Source organism: Vombatus ursinus, unplaced genomic scaffold, assembly GCF_900497805.2.
Source record: "Vombatus ursinus unplaced genomic scaffold, bare-nosed wombat genome assembly UNPS02014841.1, whole genome shotgun sequence".
NCBI classification, from domain to species: Eukaryota; Metazoa; Chordata; class Mammalia; order Diprotodontia; family Vombatidae; genus Vombatus; species Vombatus ursinus.
The window spans coordinates 39,510,943-39,530,994 of record NW_020954619.1 but is presented as its reverse complement, the minus strand read 5'-3'; the positions used below and the strand labels follow the sequence as shown (position 1 = coordinate 39,530,994).

Genomic DNA, 20,052 nt, shown 5'->3' with positions numbered 1-20,052 from the left:
TGAGACCCCATCTGCTCAAGGTTACATAGGTTTAAAAAAATAGCATAGCCAGGATTCAAAATTGGGTTCTTTAACTACAAGTGCAATGCTCTTTCTGCCCTATCTCACTATTCTTTTTATAGCGTACTCATAATAAGACAACAAAACAAGCTAATCTAAAAAATTGCCCTCTCCCTCCCATGCCTGTTGTCTGTTTAAGTGGCAGAGCAATGTTATAAAATACTATGTTACCTGATTGTCTTCTTCAATAACCCCAGATAACAAAATCCTGGCCTGCCTTTCTGATTATTTTGCCTTTGATAAGGTAGGGAAGCAATCAGAGGAAGGCTACCCTGGGCCTGATGATCTAGGAAGGAGGAATTGGTTGGTACCCTGGAAATAAAAAGAACTTGCCAGCTTAAAATTCATGATCAATAAGGAATGCCTCAGACATAATACAGATTACCCAAGACTTCAGGAAAACAGATTTCAGTGAATTCGGAGAAATGGTGGATAGGATCCAATGGCCTGAGGCTCTAAAAGAAATATTGAATCAAGAGAGATGGGAAGCAATTATTAAGTACCCACTGTGTGGAGGTGATTGTACTAGCTCTGGGAATACAAACACAAAATTAAAAAACAGTCCTGGCTCTCAGAGAGCTTACATTCTTTTGGGGGATTATAATAGGCAATCAGAAGTTCTTCTATTAAGTTTGGTCAGCTATGCCCAAAGGACTATAAAACTGCATACCCTTTGATCCAGCAACACCACCACTAGGTCTTTATCCCAAAGACATCCAAAAAAAGGGAAAAGGACTTATTTTCACAAAAAAAATATTTATAGCAGCCCTTTTTGTGTTGGCTAAGAATTGGAAATTGAAAAAATGCCCATCAATTGGGGAATGGCTGAACAAGCTGTGGTATATGGTTATGATAGAATATTATTGTGCTATAAAAAATTATAAACAGGATGATTTCAGAAAAAACTGTAAAGATTCATATGAACTGATGCATAATGAAGTGAATAGAACTAAGAGAACACTGTACACAGTAACAGCAATATTGTACAATGAAGAACTGTGAATGACTTAGTTAATTCTCAGCAATATAAAGATCCAAGATAATCCCAAAGGACTAATGATGAAGCATACTATCTACCTCCAGAGAAAGAACTGATATTGTTTGAATATAGACTGAAGCACACTATTTTTCATTTTCTTTCATTCTTTTTCTTTTATTCGAGTCTTCTTGTACAAAATGACTAATATGGAAATGTTTTTATATGATTACACGTATTTAATCTATATCTGATTGCTTACTGTCTAAGGGAGGGGGGAGGAGAAGAAGGGAGGGAGAGATGGATGGAATTTGGAACTCAAAACTTAAAAAAAACAAATGTTAAAAAATTGTTTTAACATGTAATTGGAGAAAAAATAAAATATATTTTTGTTAAAAAATAAGGAAGAAATGTGCTACAGGTGTGAAATACTGCATGAACTTTCAGATGTGGTCAATGTATTGTTGTACTTGTTACAAGAGACCTCTAATGAAGTAGGAGTAATCTGTAAATGTTTGTAATATAAAAACAAAACACCTCAATAAAACTCAAAGTGTTAAAAAAAAAAAAGTTTGGTCAGCTCAATCAACTTGATGAAATTACAGGGAGTGGCCTTTTTAACTAGACCAGCTACACAGACCCTTACCTAAGACATGGATTCAGACACTTGAGGATTGGAACATGGTGGTACTTGTGCTTTAGAAAGATTATTTTGGTAGCAATAAGGACACCAACCTCTTGATGGTGTGACACAGTTAACTCTGACTGGTCTTCTGAGATTGGGGCTGCCTCGTGATGACTGGTGACTGTCAGGGAAGCTGGATTATTGGAGGAACTGCCTCCCACTATGGTCTATAATAGTGAGCTATTCAACTGCTCAACCCTTTTTGAACCATTTTTAAGACTCTCTTTCCCTTGGGTTTCAAAACAGGAATGAAACAAAGACAGGAGGGAATTTTTCTTGTCACCAATCCCCTCACCCTGCCCAGAAGCAATGATGAACCATAGGAGAAGCATTAAAGGCCTGAGAATGGAGTCTCTGGACAACCCACTCCTATGTTCCTTCTTCTACCTTTCTGTTTCCTTTTCTGAGACTAGGTCAGTAATTAGAAGACTCAAGAAATTGGCATTCCTAGTCTTGGGTATAATCCTAAATCTTACTGCTCCTAAATCTGAATCAGGCATCAATCTCCAAGAAGTAAATTTCCTTAAAAGCACATTTTAGCAGAGGGATTCTGCAGTTTAATAACTAAAAGCGTGGCCTGTCTGGGCAAGAGATCTAGACCTTGCTAACCTTTCATGATAACTTCTCTGGGTTGCTTGAACAATGTGAGTCTGAGGAGAATGATAAATATCTGCTCAACAGTCCCAGAAAGTCTTTACCTTCTGGGGCAATATAATGAATGTCACAGGCAATTGGGGTGTTTCATTTTTCCTACATTTATCCATGCACACCTATGAGTCATCTGCATTTTATGTAGTTTCTGTGGTAGAGAAATAAAAAATCCAGAAACATAACCTGTCTACTTGGTAGCCAGGCTCCCAAGACCAAAGCCAGTCCAAAGTGAGCCCTTGGGCCATGGTTCAAATAAATACAATATAATTTTAAGAGAAAAAGAATATTAACAGCTAGGGGACAGAGAAAAATCTTCTGATTTGGGTCTTGGTTCTAAGAAGTGTAGATGAGGACAAAGTACAGTCCTGACCTAGCCAGTACAAAGACATGGCAGCAGAAGACGGCATGCTGATTTGGGACAATTAGTAAGGAGGCTAATTTGGCTGGATCTGAGAGTGTATGAAGGGTTGTGAAGTGAAGTAAGTCTGGAAAGATAAGTTAGAACCAGATACGTACTGAGGGGCTTTATGTGGTTTGTCCTTCATTCTTGAAGAGGACCATGACCTCAGGAAGATAATGCCATGACTCATAATTAAGCTGAAGATATTGGGCAACAAAGAGGAAGTACAATTATTCAACATATGAAGCTCACAATTCTTTCTCCCAGTTCAATTCAATAAACACTTATTATGTGAATTTCAATGAGCTAGAGCATTTATTTGTAATTATATCTTAATATCCAATATATTAGTCAATCAAAATCTAATATACTTCTATTAATTAGAAGTTAAAATAAGGATCCACTTATTTGAGACACTAGTAGGAGAGAATTCTATTACAGGTTATATCCCATTACAATAAATTTCAAAGGTACAGATTACTTGTAGGTACTGTATGGTTTATGAAATATGGCTTAAATATGGTTGGCCACAAAGCTAGATCTGAGGAATATTTTCATTGTAATCAAATTCTCAATACAGTGGTATTTGTTTTAATTAGATTTTGAGTATCTATATCACCCTTGGTAGGTGGCAAAATGAATAAGAGCACTGGACTTAGAGTCATGATGACCTGAGTTCAAATCCTGTCTCAGACACTTACTAGCTGTGTGACCCTAAGCAGGTCTCTTTTTTTGGCCTCACCTGACCATTGCATATATAGGTATGACAGTATTTTGAAAAATAAAAACTTTTCAAATAATTACTTTTCCAAAATTTAAATTTCTCCAAGTTATTGATCTGTTCATCATTATTTTCTTGACTATAAAATCATGGTACCTCCCAAGCAATGGGGAGCAAAGAGTATTCCAACTCCCTCACTTTAACCAGTGAGCCAAGTGAAGGTACAGCCAGTACTGGAAAGCCAGGAAGGTCTCTCTCAGTGATCAGTGTGTACAGTTTCTGAACAAGTTCACAACAAGTTATGGTATATGATTTGTAATGAAATACTATTGTGCTGTAAGAAATAATGAAGAGAATGATTTCTGAGAAACATGGAAAGACTTATATGGATTGGTGCAAAATGAAGTAAATAGAACAAGGAGAGCATTGTACACAGTAACAGTAGTATCATAATGATAATCAACTGTGAAAGACTTAGCTACCCTTATCAATACAATAATCCATAACAAATCCAAAGAACTCATGATGAAAAATGCTATCCACCTCCAGAGAGAGAACTGATGGACTCTGAGTGCAAATTGAAGCATATTTTTTCACTGTCTTTATTTTTCTTGGATTTTTTTAAGCATTATGGCTAATATGGAGATATGTTTTGGGGAGTTAGGTGGCACAGTGGATAGAGTGACAGGCCTGGAGTCAAGAAGATCTGAGTTTAAATCCAGCCTCAGACACTCACTAGCTGGGTGACCCTGGGCAAATCACATAACCCTGTTTGCCTCAGTTTCCTCATTTATAAAATGAGTTGGAGAAAGAAATGGCAAACCACTCCAGTATCTTTGCTGAGAAAACCCCAAATGGGGTCACAAAGATTCAGACACAACTGAATGAGGACAACTACTTCCCATGTATAGTGGATATCATTTTACTTACCTTCTCAATGGCTAGGGGAGAGACTGGAGGGATAGAATTTGAATCTCAAATTTTTTTTTCAAATGAATGTTCGAAGAAAAAGAAAAAAAAGAAACATGTAATAAGACATTTCCCATCCACCCCCCCCACCTACCTATTTCCACTTTTGTTACCTGATCAACAGGCAAGTCTATTTGCACATTGTTGTCATCTTTCACATACAGAGCTCCTTGAATTTCTTGTCTGGGGGTGCGTGCTTGAAACACATCGCCTTCTGGAGTAAAAAATAAAAAACAGAAAACAAAAAAACACACACATGTAGGAAACTGCGTTAAGCCACTGAGCTACATTTACTTTTGCCATAGAGAAGTAGCCTTATATTAGTGTAAAGTATGCTGGCCCTGGAGTTAGAATGCCTGGGAGCAAGTCATTTAATCTTTCTAATTTTAAGTTTCTTCATTTGCAAAATGCAAATCGTGCTTTCACTACCTACTTCATAGGGCTGTTGTAAGGAAAGCACTGTGTTCAACTTAAAAATTTCATAATATATGAAGTTACCGTCTTACTCCTTTAAATTGTAGTACAATAGAAAATGCACTTACTCTGAGGTTTGAATCCCACTCCTGATAATTATTACCTGTGTGACCCAAGGCAAGTCACTTATCCTCCTTAGACCTCAGTTTTTTCATCTGTAAAAAGAAGGGGCTAGACAAGATAACCTCTAAAATCCCTTCCAGTCCTACATCTGTTGCTAATTAGTCATAACACAGAATAGCAAAATGCGCCTTCTTTTTTCTATGAAGCAGATAATATAAATTATAATATAATCTCACTAATTCAAAATAATTGAAGGGTAAGTCCATCAGACTAGGTCAAAATGTCATTTATAGATTATTTTAAAAGAAATGAAGTTTTATTAGTTCCAAGTACATACAGGAACTCAAAGAGACTTAAGAAGGGGTTACCTTGCTTTAATGAATAGGTTATCAATAATATGTAATTGCTGAGCATTGAGACCTAAGCCCTGGTCCTGGGCTGCCCTGTAGGGACCTTGTCTTTACTACTGGCAGAGGTAGTATAAGGTATCTGCACATCCCAGGAAAAGTTAGAAAAGTAAGGCTCTGGAACGTTCCTGTCTCTATGACTCTCTGAAACTTTGTTTTTAAAAAAAAACACTTGGTACAGTGCAAAGAGTGACAGGTTTAGGGTCAGAGGGCTTAAGTTTGAATCCCAGCTTTGCCCACTTATTACCTGTGTGACACTGGACAAATTACTTAACCTCTCTGGGCTTCCATTTCCAGCCAAATGAGAGAAATAAACTAGATGACCTCTGACATTCCTTCCAGCTCGAAATCTTTGATCTTACAAAATTCTACTTAAAAATAGGCCCCTATAGGAGCAGCTAGGTGGCGCAGTGGATAGAGCACTGGCCCTGGATTCAAAAGGACCTGAGTTCAAATCCAACCTCAGACACATAACACTTACTAGCTGTGTGACCCTGGGCAAGTCATTTAGCCCTATTGCCTAGCCAAAAAAAAAAAAATAGACCCCTGTGACCAAGCATGACCCCACAGGACTAATGATGAAGCATGCTCCTACTCTTCTGACAGAGGGGTAATGGACCCAAGGTACAGAATGAGACATACATTTTCAAACATGGCAAATGTGTGGATTTGTTTTGCTTGACTATACTTCTTATAATGATTTTCCCCTTTTCTATTGGGGGAGGAAGGCTTGGGGAAAAGGGGAGTTGTCAATAGTGTTGCCAAAAAAAGACTAAAAGAAAAATGGGTCATTGAAGTAAATTTTAAAATGCACAGAAGGGAAAAGAATGTAATTCAAGAGGGAAACACAGACAAGCAGGTCAGCTTTGAAAGTAACATGCTGAATTTATTATATATATTTTTTAAAGCAAGCTATATATCAAAGATTCATGGTTTCATGTATAATTCTCATTTTCTATTCTACTTTTTATATGAAAATGTCCTTTTCTTAGGGTTTGTTGAATTCAGAATAAATAAACAAGCAAATAAATAAACAAACATAAATAAACTCCTACAAGCCAGAGAGAGGGGTATTCTCTGACAACAAAAATAGATACAATGTTGAGCAATTTTGAAGAGTTACTCTCTGTGTTCCTTCCTGCTGCATGTTGCATCCTGGGAATCTTCCCATCTTGCCTAATCCTCGTTCTATTCAGTGGATACTGAGCTTCCATAAAGCTCAGAAATTCCCATGATAAAGTCAAAACAAGACTTTGTTATCAAGTTATGCCCCACCAACCAGTGTCTACCTATAATTTTTCTTTTCAGAGAGTTCTCATTTGAGGGATGTGGCCTAAAATCAGAGGTATCCTATGGTTGGATTAATAAGGTCATTTCTCTACTGATGGCCTGCTGCAGCTACACCACCCAGAACTGAGCCCCTGAAAATTAAAAGATTAAAAAAACTGATGAATTATAAGCAGTAGTTAATCAGATAGTTAGCATAGCTGAGGGCAACACCAGTATTCTGAACTGCATCACTGCTGGAGTAAATAGCTGAGTGCAAAAAATATAGTTTCCTAAAATTTCAGAACCTGCTGAGCCACTCTTCTTCACTAGTTCTTTTGTTTCTGGAGTCAAGAAGACTTGTCTTCATGAGTTCAAATCTGGCCTCGGTCACTTACTGGCTGTGTGACCCTGGGCAAGTCACTTAACTCTGTTTGCCTCAGTTTCTTCATCTGAAAAATTATCTGGAGGAGGAAATTGCAAAATGCAAACCATTCCAGTATCTTTGCCAAGAAAATCCTAAATGGGTCACAAAGAGTCACATATGACTAAAACAATTACACAACAACAAAATCCCTTCTTTTGTTCTCTTTTTCCCCATCTCTCCCTCTTTTCTTCCTTTTTCCTCTCAATAGCTTTCTCTAACTACCCTTCATACCTTTCTCTCTTTTTCTCCCTAAATCCACCTCTCCTCACTGCTTTCTCTTTGTTGAGGGCACTGTCATCTTTGCAGTCACCAAAGCTGACAACATCCTTGACTCTTCATTTTCCTCTCTCAACCATAGCTGATGAAACACTGAATCTCATAGATTCTACTTCCCCAATATCTCTCCACTTTGTCCTTTTCCCTCCACTCACCCAGTCACATAGTGGATTTTGAGTTCAAAGATGTAGGTCTAAAACCTGGCTTACAGCCTGTGTGACCTCTGGCAAATAACTTCATCTTGCTGGGCCTTAATCCTTCATCAGCAGAATGAGTCAATTGTACTGGATGGCCTGTGAGGACCCTTCAACTGCTATTGTACTTCATTCTATGATGGTGTGGTCATCACAGTAGGTCAGGCCCTCATCACTTTTCATCTGTATTATTGCTACAGCCTCCTGCTTGGCCTCCCTGCCTCAGTTCTCTTCCCTCTCAAGTCTCTCTTCCATGTACCTGCAAAACTAATAATCCTTAAGTACAGATCTAGACCAAGTCAACACTTATCCAAGAAGCTTCAGCAGCACCATATTACCTCTAGGAGAAACAACAAATTTCTTTTTTTGGTATTTGGAGCCCTACCTTTCTGGTTCCAAGCTTTCTTGTCATTCTGATTTCCCATGACTCCTCCTCAAAAACTCTACATTCCAGTCAAATTGGCATATTTTCTCTCCTCTATGCATAACATTCCATTTCCCATCCTTTTGCCTTTGAACAGACTATTCCCACTGCTTGAGATATTTTCCCTCTTTACTTCCACTTTCTTGGACTCCTCTTAATTCCCCTTCAAGACTCAGATGAAAGGCCACCTTCTATAAAAGGCCTTTCATGTTTCCCCCAATTGTAACATCCCCTCAAAGAAATTTTCTTATTTTAATGTATTTTGATTTACTTGTCTGCATATGTGTTGTTTCTTCCCAGTAGAATGTAAGTTTCTTCAGGATAGCAATAGATTTCTTTTTGTCTTTCCATCTCTAGCACCTAGTATAGTGTCTGGTATAATAATAATAGTTAGCATCTCTATAGCACTTTAAGGTTTGCAAAGGGCTTTACAATTATCTCATTTTATCCTCACAACAACCCTGAGAAGTAAGTGGTATGATTATTGCCATTTTAAAGATAAGAAAACTAAGGTTGAGAGAAGATAAGTGACTTGCCCAAGGTCACACAGCCACTAAGGATCTAAAGCAGAATTTGAACTCAGATCTTCCTGACTTCAGAATCAGAGTTCTATGTATGGCATCACCCAGCTATCTCCTATGGTATACACACAGCCAGTGCTTAATGAATCGTTTTTCTTGTTGCTTTTCCAATTCTCAGTTGCCACTTATAGATAATAAGCCATAGGATTTAGTGATGAAAGAAATCTTTGAGATCAGCTAGTCCAATAACCTCTTGTTATAGGTAAAGAATGGCAGCCAGTGACACAGTGGATAGAGTGCTGGGCCTGGAGTCAGGAAGACTCATCTCCCTGAGTTCGAATGCGGCCTCAGAGGCTTACTAGCTATGTGACCCTAAGTAAATCACTTAATGCTGTTTGCTTCTGTTTCTTCTTCTGTAAAATGAGCTGGAGAAGGAAATGGCAAACCACTCCAGTATCACTGCCATGAAAACCCCAAATGGGGTCATGAAGAGTGTGACACAACTGAACAACAACAAGGTCAAATAGTTAAAAAAAAAACAGGACCAAAGAGGGCCAAAATGTACATGGCTAGTGAGCAGCAGAGCAAGGATCCAAACCCAGATGCTCTGAAACCAGAGGCAGTCCCTTAGACTTTTCTTGTCCATCATACTGCTTCTCTCTTAACCGGCCATAATGTGGAATCAAAGTATGTCAGCAATATTCTTTGTATTTAATGAATTGTTTCCAATGAGACAGTGGTATCAAATTCAAACAGAAGCAGGGACCACTAAGCCCTAAATAAGGACCCTGCAAGTGCATTTTGACTAAGAAAATTATATATTATCATTATTTATATTCTATTATATTTTTATTTACTTAATTAAATTTTTCCCAATTATATTTTCATCTGGTTCAGACCACATTGGGGAGTGTTATAGTCTGCATGTTTGATACCTCTGGCAGAGGATAGAGTAGGATAAAGACCTGAGTTCAAATTCTGCCCCTGGTGTGTCCTAGCTATGAGACTGAGCAAGGTCCTTAACCTTTCTGAAATTCAGTTTCTTTCACTGTGAAAAAAGGATAAAAGTAACCATAATGATAACACCTCATCAAAAATGTCACTTATATTTTATATTCTTAATTAAAAAGGCAGATAGTTTAATCTTACAGATCTCTTTAAAAAAAAAACAATCTAAGCTAATTGAATGAAATTTGTTCTCTTCAACTGATTTTTCCTGTAGACCAGTGGGTGTGGGGGGGACGGGGGGTGGTGTGCATGCACAGGAACACACAGGGTATTTACAACTTTAAAGCTTGAAAGACCTAGCACCCTGCACATGTATATTCATATGTATATGTACACACATCAGTATAAACATATACTCATGTAAACCCATTTTTATATTTTTTGTTTGCTGAATAAAGAGAGTGTTGGACTTTAAGTCAGGAAGACCAGAGTCGGAATCCTGCCTTAGGCATTTACCAACCAGATGATTTTAGGCAAGTCATTTATCCTGTTCTCAGCCTCAGTTTCCTTATCTGCAAAATTAAGATAATAACAGCTCCTTTCTCTCAGAGTTGTCATGTGGATTAACTGAGATAATATGTTAAGTGCTTTGCAAACTTTAAAAAAGTTGTATAAATCCTAGCTGTTGCCATATATAATAATTATATATAATATGATATAAACCTAAATTATCATGAAAATATTGATTTCAATTTCAGGAACATAAAACTCCAACAGACACCTCTTTAATTTTTTTTTTTTTTTTGGCGAGGCAATTGGGGTTAAGTGACTTGCCCTGGGTCACACAGCTAATAAGTGTCAAGCATTTGATCTGAGACCATATTTGAATTCAGGTCCTCCTGACTTCAGGGCCAGTACTCTATCCACTGCGCCACACAGCTGCCCCCCAAACACCTCTTTTTGCTCATCATTAATGGCCAATAGTAGAAAGTCAAATGCTGATGTAGAAATATTATAAGTTTTATATGGTATTTTATGCTTATATATTTTTATTTTCTCCTTCAGGCTATTGAAGACCTCATCACTCCTTTTAGTCTCTTATTTAGGAGTGCCCACATTTTTCAGTATTCATATTGAGGCCTTCTGTTACCCATGATGGTCTAACTCTGGGTATTGGAACTTTCCCCAAATAATACTATACATACTCTATTAGAAGTCTTGTCAACATTTTTAAATGTATCTGATAGAAAATACCAAAAAAAAAAATACTAGCATGTTTGGCCATCTAAATCAAATATAGTATTTCCCCTTACCTGCACTACGTAGAGTTAAAGGCTCTGTATAACTTGGCTTCTGGTCTATTTTTGCATAATATACTGAGTTCTCCCTCTGATGTAGTATTTCTTCATATGTGTGATGATCTATTTCTTCTTTTAATTCCTGGTTAAAGCATACATTGTAAACAAAATGGCATTAAGTAAACTTCATGGTCCAGTAAGTCTAAAGTCATTCTCACTGCTCTAGTTTGAGATACAAGATTCATGAGAGTAAGCAGTAGAAATTGAGGGGGGGGAGGGTTGTCAATCACCTCTGAGGAAACCTCACCTCCTCCACTGGCTTGATTCCAAAGGGCCTTATATTTTCCACCTGTAAAATGACAATAATAATTCTGTCATCCCTTCCTTCCCAGAGCTAATCCAAGGATTAGCTAATTACTAGAAGGCAATCTACTGCTAGTCTGATCGTGAGTGTCTCTAGCATCTAATATCTAGCTTGGACAAGAGTACATTTTTATGAGAACAAACAAGTTAAGTGAGACACTTCTTTCATTTTTCTGAGCCTCTCTTCACATCAAAGTAACAAGGCTGTTTAGAAAAGACTAAACAAGTAACTTCTGTCTAAGCATCTGAGTACAACAAGTGTCTTTGGTACAGAAATAAAATATGTGGCATGTACATTAGGAGGTATATTGAAGAAGAATTAAAGTGGTTTTAAAAATATATTAATAGATATTATATATTAATAGAATAGATATTAATATTCTTCTAGATATTTCTAGAAAAATATAACTTTGCTCAATATATTAATGTATAGTACATAATAAAATATATTAATCAGATAATATATTAATTGAGCTAATATAATATTTTACCAAATTCTGTTCTAAAAGGATGTCTAAAACTGCTCTGTTGAATTTAAGCTTTTTGAGGGCAAAGACTATTCTATATCTATCTTTGTATTCTCAGCATTAGCTCAAAGCTTGGTACATACTAGGTACTTAGCAAATATTTGTTGGTTGATTGCTTTTATTGTGGTCTCTACTAACACATTTAGGCATGTGACATGATATGTGTGTGTGTGTAACTAAATATAAGGTGAGCATTTGTTTCTTAGATTGGACCTGTAATCAAACCAGAAAACTCCAGTAAAGAAATGCCCTCTGCCAATACCAATCAGTAACTGCTCCACATTTTGCATTCTTAAAAGAGTTGTCTGGCTCAGAAAGATTGAGTAATTTAGAGGGAGGACCTGAACTCAGGTCTTCCTAACTCCAGACTTGGCCCTCTGTCTGCTGTGATATACTACCTCATGAATATGTACACATAGATGATGATGATGATGATGATACCTAGAATGTATATGATACTTTAAGGTTTGCAAAGCTCTTTACATATATTATCTCATTTGATCCTCACAACAACCCTGTGAGGTCTATTATTCTCCATTTTACAAATGAAGAAACTGAGGCTAAGACAAGAGACTTACCTGGGTCCGGGTCACAATTTGTAAGTGTCTAAAGCAGGGCTCAAATTCAGATCTACCTAACTTCAAGCCTAACACTCTATCCACTGCACAATAGATAGATGGATAGACAGACAGAAAGACACACAAATATACATACATATAGATATATACATATGCATATATGCACAACTATACATAATACATATTTATATATTACAAATATATACACATATATGTGTATATATATGATGGATTATATATTTATATCAACAAGTATTTATTATATACTTCCTCTGTGCCACATATTGTGGCAGTTGCTAGGGATAGAAAAACATAAACTAGATCTTGTCCTCAAATAGCTTACATTCAATGGACATAAAATGTATGTCTCTAATATGCACATTGCACAGATATATATGTATCAATATGTATAAATATAATAATATATAAAATAGATATAATGAATTTCAGCTAATTGGGGGAGGCACTGTTAGTGACTGAAGCCATCAGGGGAGTCCCTACATACAAAGAAGCATTTGACCTGAGATTTGGAGGAGGTAGAGTCAAGATGAAGTGTAAAGTCAGGAATTCATCTGAATTCTCCCAAATTTCCCTCCAATCAACTTTAAAGTAATGCCTCAAATCAAGTTCTGAAGTGGCAGAACCAACAAAAGGTTAAAGTGAAATGATTTTCCACCCCAAGACAACTTAGGAGGTCAGCAGGAAAGATGTCTCACCAGGGTGATGGTCAGACCTGGAGTACAACACAGTACAGGCCCCCAGCAAGCCAGTAGCATCTAGGGGTAGCTGCACCAGCAACAGCAGCAACCTCAGGAGCTCTTAGAACCCAGAAGGAGGAGAGGGGTAAGAGGTTGGACATTTGGTCAGAAGGAGATTACTGGCAATGGGTGCAAAACCCTATGGGAGACTATTTTCATTTTTGCATGTTTGATACCTCTGGCATAAAGGATAGAGTATTATACTTGAAGTCATAACGACCTGAGTTAAAATCCTGCCTCTGGTGTTTCCTTGCTATGAGACTATGAGCAAGGCCCTTACCCTCTCTGAAATTCATTCTTTTCATTGTAAAAAGAGGATAAAAATAGCCATGATGATGACACCTCACTGAAAAATGTCAGTTATTATATTTTCTTTTCTTAATTAAAAAGGCAGTTATTTTTAATCTTATAGGTCTGGGTTTTTTTAAAGCAATCTTTTCCCATACACCATTCCAAGTCAAAGTCCCAGGGCAAAGAGGATCACTAGAGCTTGCAACCACAGGTGAACAGCCCTGGTCACAGTTCCAGGGAGTAGAAGAGTGCTTGTGGTCACTCACAGACCAGAGCACAGGCCAAGACATCAATGACCACACCTCTCCTTAGATCATACTACCTTGGAAGAACCAAAAACTTACAGACTCTCAGACCTAGCTCTGAAAACACTAGCATGAAAAACCTGAAATGGGACAGTGCCTCGCCTATCCTGGAAGCAAAGCACAGCTTTAACATAAAGTTAAAAGTGAAGAAATAGGCTGGGAAAATGAGAAAAAAAAAAGAACTTGACCATAGAAAGTTATTATGGTGACAGGGAAGCTCAAGACACAAATTCAGAAGACAATGAAGTCAAAACAGCTAAATGTAAAGCCTCAAAGAAAAATGTGAATTTGACACAAGCCCAAAAAGAATTCCTAGAAGAGCTTGAAAAGGATTTTCAAAATCAAATAAGAGGGGTAGAGGGGAAATTGGGAAAATAAATGAGAGTGATAGAAGAAAATTATGAAAAGAGAGTCAACAGCTTGGTAAAAGAGGCACAAAGAAGAAAATAATGCCTTAAAAAACAGAATGGTAAAAGAGACAAAAATCCACTGAAGAGAACTCCTCAGGGCAGCTAGGTGGTACAGTGGATAGAGCACTGGCCCTGAAGTCAGGAGGACCTGAGTTCAAATCTGGCCTCAGACCAAAACACATGACACTTACTAGCTGTGTGACCCTGGGCAAGTCACTTAACCCCAATTGCCTAAAAAAAAGAGAGAGAACTCCTTAAGAAAGCAGAATTGGCTAAGTGGAGAAAGAGGTACAAAAATTCACTGAAGAAAAGAACTCCCTAAAAAATAAAATTGACCAAATGGAAAAAGAGGCATAAAAGCTCACTGAAAAAAATAATTTTTTAAAAATTAGAATTGGGCAAGTGGAAGCTAATGGCATCAAGAAACAATAAAACAAAATCAAAAATGAAAAAAATAGAAAATGTGAAATATCTCATCTGAAAAACAACTGACCTGGAAAATAGATTGAGGAGAGATAATTTAAGAATTTTTGGACTACCTAAAAGCCATGATCAAAAAAAGAGCCTAGATAATATCTTTCAAGAAATTGTCAAGAAAAACTGTCCTGGCATTTTAGATCCAGAGGGTAAAATAGAAATTGAAAGAATCCACTGATTAACTCCTATAAGAGATATCAAAATGAGAACTCCCAGGAATATTATAGCCAAATTCCAGAACTCCCAGGTCAAGGAAAAAATATTGCAAGCAACCAGAAAGAAACAATTCAAATATCATGGAGCACAGTCATAAAAACACAAAATTCTATAGCATCTACATTAAAAAATCTTAGGGTTTGGAATATAGTTTTCCAGAAGGCAAAGGAGCTAGGATTACAACAAAGAATCACCTACCCAGGAAAACTGAGTATAATCCTTTGGGGGGGGGGGAGGATGGACATTTAATGAAGTAGAGGACCTTCAAGTGTGACTGATGAAAAGACCAGAGCTGAATAGAAAATTTGAATTTCAAAGACAAGACTCAAGAGAATCATAAAAAGATAAACATGAAAGAGAAATCATAAATGATTCAATAAGACTAAACTGTTTACATCCCTATATGGGAAGATGATACTTGTAATTCCTAAGAACTTTCTAGTTATTAGGACAGTTAGGAGTATATATAGTCAGAGGGCATGGGTGTGAATTGATTATAATAAGATGATTTTTAAAATATTAAGGGTTAAGAAGGTAGAAGCACTGGGAAAAGGGGGAAAGGAGAGGCAGAATAGGGAAATTATCTCACAAAAAGAGGTTCAAAAGGAAGAGCTTTTACAGTGGAGGGGAAGATGGGGGGGCAACACTTAAACCTTACTCATATCAGAACTGGCTCAAAGAGGGAATAACATACACATCTACAGCAAAGTAAGAGGGGAAGGGGATAAAGGGGGGCTTATAGAAGGGAGGGCTGAATAAGGAAGGCAGCAGTTATAAGCAGAACTGAGATTTGAAGGAAACTAGGAATTTTAAGAGGAAGAAAGTGCATGGTGAACAACTTATCCAAAAAGATAGAAACAAGAGATAGAATGTCTTACATTAAGAAATAGCAAGATAAACAGTTTAAGCCTGAAAGATGTAGAAAATGGCACAATGTGTACTATGACTGAAAAGATAGGTTGGATCCAGATTTTAAAGATCTTTAAACACCAAACAAAAAAAAGTTTGTGTTTGATCTTATGGGTAATAAGGAGCCACTTAAGCTTATTAAGCAAAACTGACATGGTCAGAATAGTGGAATATCATTTCAGCAGCTATATAGAGGGTAGACTGAAGAGGAGAAAGACTTGGAGCAAGAAGAACAATTACAAGGTTCTTATAATAGTACAGTCAAGATGTGATTAGCACCTAAACTAGGGTGGGGGCCATGTGAAGGAAGAGAGGGGGATTATTGATTGTAAGAGATGTAATGAGGTAGAATTAATAAGACTTGGAAACTAATTAGATATATGAAGTGATTAAGAATGAGGAGTTGAGGATTACACCAAAGTCATGAACCTATATGACCAGAAGAATAGTGGTACCTTGTATAGAAACTGAAAAATTCAAAAAAGATATGGATTTGGGAGAAAATACAATGAATTCTCTATTAGACATATTGGGCAGCTAGGTGGTGAGTAGATAGAGAGTTAGGGCTGGAGCCAGGAAGACTCATCTTCCTGAGTTCAAATCCAGTTTCAGATACTTACTAGCTGTCTGACTCTGGGCAAGTCACTTAACCCTATTTGCCTCAGTTTCTTCATCTGTAAAATGAGCTGGAAAAGGAAATGTCAAACCACTCCAGTATCTTTGCCAAGAAAACCCAAAATGGGGTCACAAAAAGTCAGACATGACCAAAAGACAACTGAACAACAAAAACTGGACATACTGTATTCAGATGTCATAGGGACATCCAATCTAAATGTCTAATAAGCTGTTGCTATAGCAAGACTGGAAGTGAGGAGACAGACTAGGGCTTAGACAAATAGGTCTGGGAACTTTCTGCGTACAGATAATAATTGAGTCCATAGGAGTTGACGAAGTCACCAAAAGAGAGTGTAGAGAGAAAAAAAGGCAAAGTCCCAGGACAGAACCTTATAATACACACACAGTGGTATTTAGAAGATGATTCATTACAGGAAGCATAAAAGAAGTAATTGGAGAAGCAAGAAGAGAAACAAGAGAATAATGTAATGAAAACTCAAAGAAGAGAGAGTATCCAGAAGGAAAGGGCAATTCACAATAAGTGTTGCAGACAAGTCAGAAAGGATAAGGATTAAGGAAAAAGTCAATTAGACTATTAAGAAATCATTAGTAACTTTGAAGAGTAATTTTAGTTGAGTGAATAAATCAGAAGGCACAGTCCAAAGAACTGAGAAGTGAGTGAAAAACGTTGAGTCAATAAGTGGACATAGTTTTTTCTAGGAGGTTGCCTATGAAAGGGAGTGAAAACAAAATATAGCTTAAAGGAATAGTAGGACTAAGAAGGGTCTCTTAAGGATGGGGAGACCTAGATGTTTGCAGGCAGCATGGAATGAACTGGTACATGGAGAGAAATCAAAGACTGGATAGAAGGGGACAACTGTGGTAGGGGGCAGGCAATCTGCTGGAGGTGAGTAGAGGGAATAGGATCAAGTATACAACTAGAAAGATCATGGAAAAGAAAAGGGCCTTCTCTTTGATCAAAGCAGAAGAGAAAAGGAAATGACATGGAAAAAAAATTTATAGAGTAGTCAAGAAGAGTTCATGGTGAATGACCTCTCTACTCAGTAAGGTATGAGGCAAGGTCTTCTGGTGAGGTGGAATAGTGGGATAGAGCACAAGGTTTAAGGCAAGAAGAGAAGGTCTGGAATGGCCACTGTGGTGATTATGACAGAGAATCAATTAGGAAGGAGCAAAAGGATTGCCTTGCTGCAGTGAGGACCCATTTGAGATTAGATAGCAGAAATCTGAAGTAGACTTGGTCAATATGGCACAAGTTCCTCCAGCAGCATTCAGGAACTTACCAGTAAGATTAAAAAAGACAGATAGTAAGAGGAATCCTGAATTGAGAATTGGCAAGGCATAAGTAATAGGATAAGTGGGCAAGGATTCCAGAGCAGATGTCAGTGTAATATTGAACTGGTTAATGACAGAATCAGGATTGGTTAGGTAAGAAAATTATGCTAAAGTAAGAGCAATGGCCTAGAAGACTCCTGAGGAGTGGAGTTGTAGTTTACAATGAGAAGGAATAATTGGTTTAGGAGGAATGAGATGGAGAGAGAATGTGAGGAGATTGTGGTCATATAAAGGAATTTCAGAATGCTTGATCACAGAAATGGAACACTGTGAGTGATTTCAAGATCAAGAGTAGATTGTCCCTGTGCGTGCTTGAAGCAGAATGGAGCAGATTGTGGCTACTTTTTTCAGTTGGAATACATACTGTAAAAAATAAAAAGTCAAATCCACAAGTTCATTGTATGCTTTCACCTTACAATGAGGATAAACTCAAACACAAAAGTATAAAATATAATGCAACAAGTTCAGACAGGCATTTGTCCTCTTCACTTCATTAGAAGTCTCTCCTGAATTCCTTTCAGCAGTGACCAGAAACAAAGCAGTAGTTAGTGAAAATCTAGTGATGGGACCATGAAGGTTAGTTCAATTTTCCATTTCACTCAGTATTACATAGTTAACCATTATGAGCCATAAAATGCCTCGTTTTTCTTGTGTTACTCAACTCCTATAGTAAATGAAAATTATTACAAAATATTCAAACCTTCCTTTTTTCTTATTTTTCTTCATTTTACTAGAGCACCAACAAAAATATTTTTAGAAAACCACCAACATTTGTATGTGTGTATATGTTTGTACATTTCTCTTTCAAACTGTCCCTGTCACTTAAAACATCTAACAATACCGCACCTTGTAGCATTAATATAAGCATATACCATGAAAAACCACCTAGTTTTTTTTTCCCCTTGGAAAAGTAAAGTGTGAAAACAGCCCTTTCACCCTCATAAAATCAAGTCCAAACAAATCTATCTATGCTCAGATTTTTACTGTAACATTTGGGAAATTTTCACACATCTAGGAAACAAGATTTTAACAGAGCTTTTTTTTTTTTACAAACAGGAAATGGAATGTAGGTAGGTGTTTATGTTTGTTGGGTTGGGGGAGGGTGTTGAGAGAAGAAACAGCAGTTTGGCTATGTATAGTGAATCCGAACCTTGGCAAATTTTGTCTGTGGTCATGCAAATTTTTTTCTATTCTTTACTTCAAAAACAAAGTCTAAAGACACCAAATGTGTACCTCCTAACCTTTAAATAAAATTTAAAGGACAATGACTCTCATTAAGAAGGGGAAACCATGACAACCTAATTCATCTTTGTATGCAGTGCATAGTCTGTGGGGAGTAAATATGTACAGACTCAGAGGAAAATCAGTTTTGCTACTGCTGCATCAGATATTTTATTCTAGTGTTAACTTACTGTGAGTGCATAAAGTGCCTCAAAAATCTCTCCCCCCATCTGCCTCTCTTGCTCTCTCCCCATTCTTACTCTCATTCCCACTCTTCCTCTCTTGTTTCCCTCCCTCCCTTCATCTCACCTTCCTCTCCTTTTCCCTTCTTTGCCTCTAATTCTCCCCCACCTTTGTCTCTACAGCCCAATTTATCTCTTCTCTCTGACCACCTTCTTTGTCTCTCAAGCCCTTGTCCATTTTTCTCTCTCCTTCTCTTTTTGTCCTTTCCTCCCGCTCCTCCTCCCTTCCTTCTTTTTTCTCCCTTTCTCTTATTGTACCTGCTTCCCAAGGACTAGTATAACTAAGAACAGAGACGCTGATCGCTCTTTAGGTGATGATTTTTTTGGCCATGACAACACAACACAGACAAAAATTTTAAATGGTCTTTAATCTTGTATGAACACTTTCCACTTTTGCAGTCTGGGTGACCAGTTAGTGCAAAAGACAGCAAAGGATGCTATGAACTTGCTGTTACACTTACATGACTCTCCATTTCCCATTTTCACACCTTTGAACTGGCTATCCCTCACACTCAGAATACACTTTTTCCTCACCTCTGCTTCTCAGAATCCCTGGTTTTAAGACTCATTTCAAGCATCACACTCTACATGAAACCTTTCTTGATCCCTGCCCGAAGTTGCTACTGACCAACCTTGTATTCATTTTGTATATATTATGTATAAATGTGTGTGTGTGTGTGTGTGTGTGTGTGTGTTTGGTGCGTGTTATGTTCATCTCATTCTGATTCTCTTGAAAAAAAAATAATTCTTGATAGACACACATTGTCTCCCCTATTAGAATGCAAGTGCCTTGAGGGGAAAAAACTTTTGTCTTGGGATACCCAGTAGCTTAACACAGTGCCTAGTACATAGTACTGTTGTGTAATACTGTTAGTTAATTGTGAATTCCACAGTCTGATAGTCTAGAAACATAAATTTAGTTCTTAATACTCTAAATGTGAACTCCTTACAAGTTGACTAGCTTTTCTATTGGAAGAACTGAATTATATCAATATTGATACTCCAAGAATTTGCTCCTAGATGAAAA

The 20,052-nt window shown here is 37.3% G+C and overlaps 1 protein-coding gene across 1 annotated transcript in view; it reads right to left on the bottom strand.

The window, feature by feature from the left end:
- Nucleotides 1-20,052, bottom strand: part of DCDC2C (doublecortin domain containing 2C) — a 147,506-nt gene that overhangs the window by 41,306 nt on the left and 86,148 nt on the right. The window contains exons 7-8 of the mRNA XM_027840359.1: nt 10,776-10,902; nt 4,576-4,676 (exon numbers count right to left, since the gene is read on the bottom strand). Coding sequence (XP_027696160.1) covers nt 4,576-4,676; nt 10,776-10,902 — 228 coding nt within the window. The remainder of the gene's footprint in view (nt 1-4,575; nt 4,677-10,775; nt 10,903-20,052) is intronic.